The sequence below is a fragment of the Crocodylus siamensis genome, chromosome 15 (genome assembly GCF_052110815.1).
Source record: "Crocodylus siamensis isolate JL-2025a chromosome 15, ASM5211081v1, whole genome shotgun sequence".
Classification (NCBI taxonomy): domain Eukaryota; kingdom Metazoa; phylum Chordata; order Crocodylia; family Crocodylidae; genus Crocodylus; species Crocodylus siamensis.
This window is the reverse complement of record NC_143409.1, coordinates 18,786,348-18,799,131: the sequence shown is the minus strand read 5'-3', so window position 1 is coordinate 18,799,131 and position 12,784 is coordinate 18,786,348. Positions and strand designations below refer to the sequence as shown.

At 41.5% G+C, this 12,784-nt stretch overlaps 1 protein-coding gene across 3 annotated transcripts in view; it reads right to left on the bottom strand.

Moving 5' to 3' along the window:
• Positions 1-20: 20 nt before the first annotated feature.
• USP8 (ubiquitin specific peptidase 8) overlaps positions 21-12,784 on the bottom strand; it is a 37,692-nt gene continuing 24,928 nt past the window's right edge. For 2 of the 3 annotated variants that reach the window (XM_090029054.1, XM_090029055.1), the window contains exons 11-20: positions 12,046-12,651; positions 9,464-9,559; positions 8,790-8,870; positions 8,094-8,356; positions 5,513-5,725; positions 4,729-4,939; positions 3,205-3,441; positions 1,951-2,093; positions 1,423-1,555; positions 21-789 (exon numbers count right to left, since the gene is read on the bottom strand). In XM_090029054.1, coding sequence (XP_089885180.1) covers positions 604-789; positions 1,423-1,555; positions 1,951-2,093; positions 3,205-3,441; positions 4,729-4,939; positions 5,513-5,725; positions 8,094-8,356; positions 8,790-8,870; positions 9,464-9,559; positions 12,046-12,651 — 2,169 coding nt within the window. In that variant the 3' untranslated portion in view covers positions 21-603. The remainder of the gene's footprint in view (positions 790-1,422; positions 1,556-1,950; positions 2,094-3,204; positions 3,442-4,728; positions 4,940-5,512; positions 5,726-8,093; positions 8,357-8,789; positions 8,871-9,463; positions 9,560-12,045; positions 12,652-12,784) is intronic. The other variant, XM_090029056.1, reaches the window with a different exon arrangement.

Below are 12,784 nucleotides of genomic sequence, written 5' to 3'. Positions count from 1 at the left end.
AATAAAAGCAATCTTCCAAGTTATAGTCTCACAAAAGGACCACATATTTTATTATATACATAGTTCTGATGTGCAAGTATGCAATCAATATGTACACTTACATTCCTAACTGTTTACATCATTCTAGAGTATTCACAGTAGAATCAAGCTTAAGGTTAGAAATGTGAAAAGGCCATAACAGTGAAAAATAAGGGGGGAAAAAAAAATCAAAAAAAAAAAAAAAAAAAAAAAAAAAAAAAAAAAAATCAGGATATACCTGGGGTTTTAAGAACATTTTAACCTACCTGTTAATTGATTTTAAAGGACTAAGCTAGAATTTTGTTTTGCAGCAGACTAAAAATATAGCTGTCGAGAACTAAATTGTAATATAAGAATGCTTGCTTTTATGATTTCACAGATGTTGGTATTACCAGAAGCATTATCAGTCTTCTGACTCAAGCAATAGCACTGACCAGGAAGATATTACAGCAGACAAGCTGCTGCAATCATCCCTTAATTCTTAAAGTAACTATATATTTGTCATGGATTTGCATGTTAATATGCATTTCTATACCTGTATTGTGCATTTATAAAGAGAATCAATTTCTTTCACCCCATATTACTTTACATGGCTATTTCTGCTGTTCGCTGTTCAAGAGAGGTGTAAAAGAGAATATAGGCTGCTGAGGACTTCACAGAAGATGCCGAGATGTCAGACACTTCATGATCATCAAACTTATACCAGTGCTGTTTTGCAGGGTTTTTGCAGTAGGCTGTGTAGTGCCCTCCATCCAGCCCTCCATAGTGATTCTGTGAAGATCAGGAGTGAAAAGAAATTCAAACAATTCTTTCTCTTGGCATCAATCTTTTCTGAAAAATGTTTATGATGGCACAAACTATGAGCAAGTACATCTCGCTGTCCCTTGTCATGCCACACCAAAGAAAAATCAGTGGTGTGACAAAAACAGTAACAGACTTTGCCACTTGCAGAGATGTGCATTAACTCTGTGGCAGGAGAGCACAGGCAGCTTGAGATGCTTGTACTCTCCAGCCACCCTGGGCAGGTGTGCCAAGCCTCTGGAGCACCTGCCAAGATTCCTTAAGGTGCCTCTCTAAGTGACTGCAAGGGACAGGTCTGACTGAGCAGGGAGATCACATCACCCCTTGATGGTGTGTGACAAGGGTGGGACAACATGCGTTTTGCCCAATAAAGCAGATGCATCATAGCTCAGCTTAATTCCAGATTTTGACCAATGTAGAATTCCACTTCATGCTGGGTATTAAGCCCTTGCTGCTACTTCTATTCTACACCAGACTAGAACTAGGCCTAGGCAGGAGGTCTAGCAAACTTTGTGATTCATGTGAGGACTTTATAATACAAAGATCAAAGGATTTTAACAATATGGTTTTATGGTGAAATGTTGAAGTCTGCTATTTACTCACCGATACTGCAAACAGGTTGTATCTCTTCAAATTACTCTTTGAACCAATAACATATTGTGACAGGTCAAGACTTTCCAAAGGGAAATCTACAGATGTTTGAAGCTTTTGCTTCCACCTTCCATCATAGGAAAATCTAGAGAAAGTAAAAAGCAGAACTGGCTTGAGCAGCAGGTCACAAGAAGTTGAAGCTGATTTCATGCATATTGTTATTTCACACTCTCTGGTTTTAACCTACATAAACAAGACTAAATCCTTTGTTCTGCAACTTAAACAGAGAATCAGGACTACAAAGAAACACCACCCCCCAGTCCTTCAAACATTTGTGCACAGATTCCATTGCACACCAAACTCAGCTGGATTACTTATAAGTGCTTCCAGGATTGGGGCTCAGAAAAAATGGGCAACACCAATGGACTCGGTTTTTCTGCTGAACAATCTACATTTTAGGAAAAGGCTGTAGCCCCAAGAAATCCATAAAGGCCAAGGTGGTTCTATTCAAAGATACTTTTTCACAATGCAGCACCTTACCGTTTCAAGTGCACAAGAAGAACAGGTGGCAGTTTCCAAATCTCTATTTTTTTCAAAGAATCTCTTCGAGTTTTGCAATGGCTACAGTAAAATCTGTTGTTATCTGTGAGTTTTTCCTCTTTGGAAAATAATCTAAGGCAGTCCTGGAACAAAAGAGAAGCCATAAATATTTAAGGGACTGGCATTTATAAAACTACGTGCAGCTGAAAAATTTGCCCGATATCTGGCTTTGAATTTGTGTCAACCATGTGCATCCTGTTTTTCAGAATTAGGAAACTCTAGCCCATGAATTCACACCTGAAACAGGACTGCTGCTAAGTCTGTGCAGCAAAAGCTAAGTGCAGCTAATGCATCTCGTTTAAAAATGCAAGACAAATGTGAGGGGACCTGTAATGGGCACGTTATGATAAAAGGCCATGTTAAAATTGCAGTGGGACAGTAGAAGTAGGTTTATAATAATTTTTTAATCCTCCACAAAATTTTTAAAAAAGTTGAAAGGCTAGAAGGCAAGAACCTTTCACAGGGCAGATCTAGAGGGGGGTACAGTGGAATGGCTACACCTCCCTTTTGGATTTAAGTGCACTATGGGAATCTCTAGGGACTTTTTAAAGTCCTTTAAAGAGCTAAAAATCCTCCTCCCCCATCTGCCACTGTTGCCTTCCCCACTGTCCCGAGGATGGGGGAAGCACAAGAGCTGTTCCTGTCCACCCCAGCTGGGCTGCTCATGGACTGGGCTCAACTGGGGACAGGGAAAGTGGCATTGGGGGTGGGAGTGGGATTTCCTTCCCTGTGCCTACACCTGATCCTGGGGGACAGGCTGGGGGTGGGGAGGTAGGGAATTACTTTTTCACCATGCATTTCCCCAGGTTACTCAAGCCCATACACAGCCTGGCTAAGCTGGACAGGAATGGCTCTGGTGCTTCCCCTGGAACAGAAGAGGAAGGGAAGGAGGAATTTTCACTTGCTTTAGGAACTTCAGAAAAGTCTCTGGAGGCTTCTGAGGGTGGTTTGCCTGCATTGGAGGCAGGGAGGAGGCTGGGAGTGGTGGGGGCAGCCACCTCTGCAGTGTGGTTTGCTGCTCCTGCAGCCCCCCCATGGAAAATCCACCCTGTCTTACTCAACATAAGACAAAAGACAAGTCTCCTGAAATTTCTGACATCTCTCTTAATAAGTCAGGGCAGAAACACCATCCAAAAACCCAAGGTTAGTATTTTATTATAGTAAAAGTATCTGTTTTCTCTACTGCTCGCTTACCTGTAATGTGCATTTGCTAGTGGATGCAAGTGGCAATGATAAATACATAAATGCCTCAAATGTTCGGGACTTTTTATGACATGTCAAACACTGCACTGTAGATTTGAACTGGCCTTGGAAAAGTGCCACAATAATAGATTCATTGAGCTGCTTGTGTTTGTGCCAAGCTAATTCTGCTGCTTTAAGGTCATCAAGATGATCGTTATTTTCTTCTTTATATCTCTTCCTATTGTCAGCCTGGATAATAAGAAATGAAGATGACTTAATCATCATACAAGCATATGTGAAAATGACAGGTTAGATTGTATACATGTGCACTTTAGAAAAATTATGCAAGAGGTTTTAACCAAATCTGGATTTCTCATCTAGTCCCCTGTATTTCTGGGTTGCCCCTCTAGCACTTCCTGTTGTACAGGCTTAACTCCTACTGTTAATATTGTAATTTACACTTTGTTCTATTGCTTTCCACAGAAGACCATGAAGAGCAGCTGCACGGGCCTCATGACCAGCATACATAAAAGTAGTCAAATGGTTCACAGCCTGCACTTCAGACATCTTGTCCCCTTAAATAAAGGGGAAAAGAGAGAACGAAGAAAACATATTTTCAACATGAACAAACCCTTGATTACCAAAGTGCTGATTTTACTAACAGGCAACTCAGGATAAGGTATGCAGGAGTCTAATGGATCCATAAGTATCCTCAACTATATGCTCTTTAAATATGAGGAAGGGTTGCAGGAGTTCTTCATTCAAAGGACCTGGCTTGAGTCAAGCAAAGGATATAACAAGTAACATGATGCAGAAATCATGGAAATGTAATTCTTAAAATTAAAAATGTACAAACACCACAGATGAGGTAATGGACCATGCAAAATGCCACATGTAGCTAAATGGAGGCATCTGATTACCACCTTACCATCAGCAGTGCCTTGGGGCTCAATTCTTTATCTCCCTTCCTGTACCTGCTTTGTACAAAAGCATCCACCTCAAAGATGGTGCTGCCTGCTCTCTCTACACACAGAGGTCAGGGCATACAGTGCCTGAGTACAGCTGAGGCCATCCAGGCAACTGAAGATTAAGGGAACGGGCCTGCTAATTCTATCTATAGCAAGAAACTTCTTCCACTAAAATCCAGTCTAACCATTTGGGGTGCCTGCAGACATGAGGGAAGGCTGCTCCAATGTGCTGTAATTATGGCGTGTTGAAGCAGACTTAATTAATCGAGTCTGCTGCAGCATACTAATTAGCACGCACCAGCAGCCTCCACATCTGGTGTATCAGCACCCCTCCACTTCGAAGTGGCAGCGGGGGTCGCTTCAACTAAAGCTTGTTGGACGAGCTTTGAGGCACCCCGCTGCCATTTTAAAGTGCAAGGATGCTGATAAATGAGATGCTGCAGGCATTTTAATTACAATGGCTCTCGGAGTCTAAATAAAGCACCCCCCTCCTGCCCCCGGAGCACATGTAAGAACTCCCTTATATTCTTCTTGGGTAATTTCTCAGATGTCTTGTGTAATGATTTACTTTATTTAGGTCTTCATGGAGGCCATCCATTAAAAACAGGAGCAATTCTTGGGAGTCTTGTTGGCTGTATCCTGCAAATTGGTCATTGATCTTCCCAATCGTTGTTTTAAAATCTTTTGGACTGATAAATTTATACTGTCCTGTCCACAAAGCTTTCATTATCACACCAAATTCTTCAGCCACTTCACCTTTATGTCCCAGAATATTTGACCTGTACAATTAAAACAGAAATATTATCTGTTACTACAGAATATTAGTTCTTTCTATTTAACTCTAAGACTGTGAGATTAACAAGTCCTCAGTTAAATTCTCATCTTGCAAACAGTAGCATGTTTAACTTTACACATGCAGATAACTGCTTGCAGAATGGGTCTCAATGAGAGTTGCATGTGGTATTGTTCTCATACACCAGCGATAAGGAGTTAAGATATTTTACAATCTAGCTCCATAATCAGAGAATGGGTTGCAGGTCAGGACAGACATTTTTCACTTCTGATTTCTGCCTTATCAAGGCTTGGCTTTGATATCCCAGTTGACAGGCTCACCATAAACAGAGATTTTCTTGGAAGAACATACTTCACCCTATATCCAAACTTTCAGAAAACCTAGAGACATAGTGCTTCTTAACGCTTCCAGTGTTTTTTAATTTTAAACTGACTGCGTGGGGTTTTAAAGCACTAGTTTTAATACATATTCTTTTACTTTAAAACTGTAACAGTGGTAAAACTAAATTCTGCATTCCATGCCTCAAATTAAAATATGATGTAGATTAAGAAATTGTTACCTGTTGATATCATTCTGATGGAAGTTTCTATTGAAATAATCAGCCAGATGTGGTGCATTGCACAGACACTGCAACACAGAATTCATATAGCAAGTGTTCCCTAAATTACGAAGTCCTGTGAGAGCTGGTCCCAGTCCCCCAAAGACGGGGTTGAGATTCCGAATCTGCGACGCAGACAGCCTGGAGATTTCCGCTTTAGTGTAACAAGCGGGTCTGTAAGGAAGAAATTATTCTTAGCAGTGTGGAGCCTTGCATTTGTTTTCCCAGGCTTGTCTGAGGACCTACTGTAGTGCTTTCTTCTGTCACATGAAGAGCTAGTCCTCATCTCAAGACAGATTAGTTGGGGGCCCTGAGAAAGCAGTACATTTTAGCCTTTAGAGTTGAACAGCCTGACTTTTTTTCTGACAGACTTATCTTAAGTTAACACCAAATGATGTTGGATTGGCGTCGAAGATATTTGTGCTCCTGACACTCCTTGACTAGAGGTGGAAACCAGTTGAGTCAGAGCACAGAGAATACCAGGACTGTATATGCAATACAACAGACTCATGTGAAGAAATGGAAAATTCTGCCACAGAAAGTCACAGAACACTCATTTAAGTTATTCAAGACTAAATAAGGTAATAATGGCAGATTCTATACTAGGCGATGAACATTGGTCTGTAGTACTGCCCAGAGACAGACCAGGGGCCTCAAACTTGTGGTCATTTTAAATGGGAGAAGTGTTTGAAATTTCCCCTGCTAGACATTGTTCTGGAAGACAGAGCAGTACCAGCATTCAACCTACAGCTGCCCCCTCTCCCCTGATCTCCTGCTTGGTGTGGGGAACCAGCTGCTCAACTCTTCCTGGTCCAAGGGGACTGGAGTAGTGGGGCAGAGCACCCCCTGTCCCCTCCACACTTTCCCAGACCAAGGATCCTCACACGGTTGGGGGGACAGTGGGAATTTTTCCCCCGCATGACACTTCAGAGCTGGTGCTGGTTGGCCCACCCTGGGGGGGAGGAAACAGTAGGACAAATCCTTTAGCCTGTTTTCCAGATGAGGCAGTTCCTCAGCTGGAGAAGAAGTGGACAGCATTGCCCTGTTGCTCCCCTCCCTTCCCAGACCAGTCCACGAGGGGAGGGGAGCAGCAGTGTAAAGCCCCCAGCCCTAGGAAATCCCTGCTGTTTCCCTTACCCTCCCAAACCAGACATGGAGGGGAGAACACAAGCATTCATTCTTGCGAGAGAAACTCTCTAGCACAGGAGAACTTCCAGGTTAATACCTGGAAGATCTTCTCCTTTAAGGGGCATGTTTCTCCCAGGAGAAATTGACTGAATGTTTGTGTGCCTGTCATTTCTACAGGGAGAATAGCAATTCTCCCATTAGAAGCAACGCCTATATGTGGCTCAGAGACTTCCATTCCACAACAAAGAGGAAGTTAACATCTACAAATAGTATGCTGATGAAAAACAGTGTTGTATATGAATCTTGTAGGGTTAAAGCAAGGCTTTGTGAGAGCACGCATTCAGCATGCACCTGAGGAATTTTGCCTGATTGTTCCTGAAGAGGCAGTTGAATCACTCCTTGCCTTGTCTGCTTCATTTCCTGACATTCCTAAAGAACTGCAAGAAGTCCCCCAACGACTTTAGAGTATGGACCCTACAGACGCAGGCCTCCTTAAATCTACTACTCTGGTCCATATTAAGGTTAAGAATGGGTCACCACCATCAGTGAAACAGTATCCCCTGCCTAGGGAGACAGAGGGGGGGATTTCTGTGCTAATTGATAGTTATGTGTCGCAAGGTGTTCTTGTTTCATGCAGCTCCCCATGTAACACCCCTATTCTGCCTGTTAAGAAGCCTAAGCCGGCCCTGATGGGAAGCTGATCTACCGCTTTGTGCAAGATCTTCATGCAATTAATAACTATGTTATTGTTCCTCATCCTGTTGTTCCTGATCCCAGTACTATTCTTACTTTAACCCTACAAAATTCATATACAACAGTAGTCGTTGTTTAACCTCCCTGGGTATTCCATTGCTGACCTCAGAGTAGCTGTTCTTAGACAACAACATTTTACAAACTAAAGTAACAGGACATTGCAGAACAAGACCTCATCCACACATTGGACTGTGTTAAGTACAGCCTAAACGTGAACTATGGATTCTTATCCCAGTACCTGGATTACCTTTTGTGACCCCTTTGTCCCTATAGGTTTATTACTTGTTTGCCCCTCCCTCCTTCCCCTGTGTTTTGTATTCAGAGAGAAGTCTCCCTCTCTATTTGACAGACTGCTCTGTGCATGTCCTCTCTCAGCATCTGATGAAGTGAGCATAGGCTCACAAAAGCTTAGACTAACTAAATCAGAGATGCATAAAGTGCATTTCTGCTACAATCCCTTCAGCTACTTTACCAACAGTCACACTGTGGTATTTGAAGTTCCATAAGTTTAACGATGGGTAAATAATGACAAAAAATGGCAGCTAGCCAGTTAAGTCCATCATAAACTCCTTCCAGGCACATAAAACAATCCAATTATCCACCTGAATTCCATGAATTTTAAGACCTCACGTTGCATAGAGACTGAATTTAGCAGACATACTTATTTTCACGATTGACTGCAGGAGTTACAGGAATTTTCTTCTTCTCTTCCTCGTGAATGGCTTGGGTTATATCCGGTGAAGAATAGGAGCGCTTCAGTTTGGAGTGTTCTCTTTCCCGTTCGACAGTCGCCCGTTGCTTGGCTTTGTGAGTTGGTGGAGTGGATGGAGGGGTGGATGTGGGAGCCATTTCCGGTGGATACATATGAACAGTGTTTGTTGGTGAGTGATAATAACGAAAGGTCCCAGTGGTTGTGTCCGGAAACTTGAGAGAAAAATAAATAGTTTAAAAGCCAGGTAAAAATCCATCAGTGGACAATATAGCTTAAAATAGTTGAGCTATAAAAAACCCCCCAAAAAACCCATTACCTCAATAATTCAAATATGCAGACATTATGAGAGTCTGCAATGTGAGTTTCTCTCAATATTTAATGGACTATGCTTTTATGAATAATACTACTTCCCCTAAAACATGCATTAAATATCGACTGCTTGGTGCCAATGGTTGTAGACATTAGTTCCACTCATTTCAGTAACAAGAATTTTAAGATCTAGAGAAAATATGAAGCACCATATGTGGAAAATGTTATGAAAAAATGAAAAAAATTTAATGGTAATGGTTTGGTTTGCCTTTGCACACTCAGGAAACCTGTTCCTCACAGGTGACAACATTCTAAAATTCTGGCAATTATAATTACCTTCACCCAGCCTGGAGGCAGTCCTGGTACTGTCCTTCCCATTTCCTCACTTCGCGCTCTCATCAATGGCTCCCGCTGGGACTAATAAATACAATTAAGTAAGGCATATTAAGTCATAGTTATGCAGAACAGTATGTCTAGACTGTCTTTATTTGTAAATTAAAAGGTTACCGATAAAACAATTCCCTAGGAAGTACTAGTGTTCTAATTAGAAATTTGTATTTTTTGGCTAGGACTGAAAAACGATAGAATAGCTCTGTATTTAGTATCGTTTGATCAAAATGTATTGTTATGGTTGAGAAATCATACCAATCCATCTACCTCTTACATATGCACAACAATCTCCCCACTCCCTTTGGTTTTTTTTTTTTTTTTTTTTTAAAGTTTGAGTTCTTACTAAACATTTAGGAACAACCATTTTTCCTCCCAGAAAAGGGAAAACAAAAAAGGGAATTAACACAATGAACAAAAAGAAATGAAATTCTTGTTAATGCCATCAGAGATGTGTAAAGATTTTAGGGAAAGTTTCAAGTATGTTTTGGTTTTTTGCAGGCAAACGAGTAACCAACAGCTATAAAATGCAGCCACAGATAAAGAACTTCAACACGAGATGAAGTTACAAACATGACATCTAACTAGATTTCTTTCAACTTCACACAACACGCTATATTTACTTTAAGTGTTTCAGTATCTTGTTCAGTATCCTCTCTAAGGGCTCCTGGCTTTTGAACTCCACTTTCACTTTCTGGTTGTCCTTTAACCCCAGTATGCTGTAAAAGATTTTAAAAAGAGATTTTCAATTTTCCTGTGGAATTACTAACCATCGATACACACGTGTGCGGGGCATGTTCCTTTATCAAAAGGAAGAGGAAAAGCTGTGCATCTTTTAATAAAAAAATATTTTGAGGACATCTCCGCAGTGAAACCAGGTACGTACATGCTGAACTATGATCTTTAAATTTTTCTACTTCTTCATACACAGTAGTTTTCTTGGAATAATGATCTACATCCAAGCCTTCTCTTGCAGCATGTTTAAAGGCATGCAGTCAATTAGAAATCTATGCAGTTAAGAACTCAATTAGAAATTAACGTCCCAAATTCTACTTGCATGGCTGGCTCTACCGAGTTCTCTAGTTTTACAAATGTAGTTTTGTTTTAATACATTTCTCTCACTGTTGCTGTAACGAAGACCAAGAGAAAGACTAAAGTAGAAAAATTAAAACATCTATTCCACCCCAAGCAACAATATAAAGGTTCCACGTTTTCACTCAGAAGCTGGGAAAGAAGCTTTTCAGCACCAGGCTCCCTACTTTAGTCAAACAAGTTCAAGTCTGTCAAAGTTTAAAGCAACTTGAAAACAGAAACCATCAGCTGACCACAAACTGTCTGTATCACTAATGAAGTATCTTTCCAATGGACACAGTATAACTCGGGACCTACCTAATTCATGGCAGCCACCTGGCAGTCGTTTCATGGGCAGAGTGCAGTGGTCCCTCCCCTCCCCCATACCTCTCATTGGCTGAGGGGGCCCAGTGACCCCCAGCCCTCACTGCTGATTGGCAGTGAGGGCTGCCTGTCATGCAGCCCTGCCCCAAGTCACTGATTGGTGGAGGGGTGGGGCCACATGACAGGCAGCCTTTGCAGCTGATCAGTGGTGAGGGGTGGCAGCCATCTTGCTGGTAGCCCTTCAAGTGGGCATCTCCTCCTCCCCTTCCCTGTGCAGGTGGGCTGCCACAGTGCTCTAGGCACTGTTGGTTCTCTCTGGGGAGTTAGCATTTTATTTCCGTAAATTCTTCCCCCCGTGGATGTCATGAGGATTGCCCCATTTTTGCGGAATCTGCGAAATCGCACCTTCGGTAGGTCCCTAAGTATTACCAGTCATTTTCCCTCCAATCTCAAGTTTTAGCTGTAGAAGGGAAAAAAAATTCAAACACCGATATTTTGATTTTTCCGTGAATTGTTGCAAGTGCAGTTGCTATAAAGAGGACAAATAAGATATGTAGCTGGTCTGTATTTGTGTTTCAAATATTTTTGTATTAGGCAAGCACTACCTAATTATAATAACTACTGTTACACTAAGAAAACTAAACTAAACTAATCTCAAAATCCCCAAAGTGAAATTTCGTTCAGAACTATCATAAAACATATCTGGCATGCAAATATTGTAATTTGGTTCACCACTGGAGAAATACAGGAGCCTAGTAGACAATTTCTTTAAGCTCTGCATGCACTACAGAAGCCCTAGGTAAAGAAAAATAGGGCAATGTGAACTCTGAAGCTGCTAGCATTGCATGTTGAGAAAGAAAAAGAAATACAGCAGAAGTAACTGCAAACAATGACAGAAAGCTTTCAGAAACGTGCGACCCCCCCCCCCATAAAAACAAACTGCAAAAATTTAGCATCCCAGTTATATCCATACATGCACGACCTGAAAAAATGCAGTAGATTCTCCTCCCACCCTTGATTTATGAAGCATTTGCCCATTTTAGAATTTCCTTGTGAAATATTTACATACATTAACATAAAACTACATTTATATATATTAAATATTACTGATGCTGGATTTAAAGTGCACGAATTAAAATTAGAGGCACTTTCTAGTGGTATATTCTCAAGCTGTAAATTTTGGAATCGGCTGCAGGGTAGCCATATTTGTTTCTTTATGTTCTGTGATCAGTTGAATCTATTTTATGGCCAGATTAGGAGTTACTTTACTTAGTTTCTCAGGCTTTGGCAGCACAGAAAAAGGAAGGAAGCATGACCCCTTCCAGGAAGAGACTGCTTTTAATGAAAACACTGAGCTGGGCTAGTTGGCTACTTGACTCTTTAACCTAACCAACAATACCATGAAGTCAATACTTCACAGCAGCAGAGTTAAGTTCCACCTAGGATATTAGGGGGTTGAGACTGTTCTTCCCCATCTTGTGCCATAATGGCAGAGTAAGCAGAGAACCGGTGTAGCAAGGGGGACTGTGGCTATGTCTGGGATGGAGAAGCAGCAAGAGACTTGGAGCCAGTTGTGCTGACTTCATGTCTGCAGGAAGTTTCCCATCTCAGGGGAATTCTCTGGTGCCCTGGGAGGGCCAGAATCTGGGCATTTTGGGGACTTCCCCCGCCAAGTAAATAGGAAGATAGGTCCCAATAAAAACTAGCGTGTTCTGGTTGAATTATAGGCAACAGGATACCAAACAACAAAACCGCACCAAAGGAGTGTTCTTCCTTCCTTTAGTGGCAAATGAACCTCTAGTTTACTGACCTTGCTTGAGACTGACACCCCTGTTGCAGATACTGGAGAAACATCCCCTAACACTTGTCTCTGCATTTCTGGTGTTCGAGTCCCCTTTTCTTTCTCTTCTAAAGCTGTTTTATCAAGCTCTGGTTTTTTTGCATTGGTTGTTTCAGGTTCAGTTTTATTTGGTTTTTTCCCTTCTTCCATTGCTTTGCGTGTTCTCTCTTGCGCTTCCTTTTCCTCTTGTTCCTTGTTTGCCTGCTCTTCCTGCTCTCTCCCCTCATAATCTTTTGCTTGCTGAAGCTTTTCTCTGTGTTCCTTTTCTTCCAGTTCCTCTTTTGCTTTCTTTTCTTGTTCCAGCTTCTCCCATTTGAGCTTCTCTCTCTGTTCTTCTTGTTGTCTTTCCCTTAGCTCCTTTTCCCGTTTGCTCTTCTCTAACAGGGCAGTTGTTTCTGCGTGTATGCGGCTTCTTTCTTCATCTGTCAGAACGGGCATTCCATCAAATACTGGTTTTGTGGACCGATCTGGAACCATACGTCCATTCTCAATCGGTTGTTTGTCAGTGGCTGTACTTCCTGATTTTGGTCTATGATCATCAGGGAACTTTGCTAAAGGCTTTTTTGTACGATCAATCTGGAATAAAATGGAGAACATGAAAGTGATGTGCATTAGTCTCCTGTGTTAGCTTGGAGATAGTTAAAGCAGCAAGTGTTGCTAGGGAATACTAAAGAGGTTTTCTGCCTTGTGAAAACAAAGGCTTCTTCAT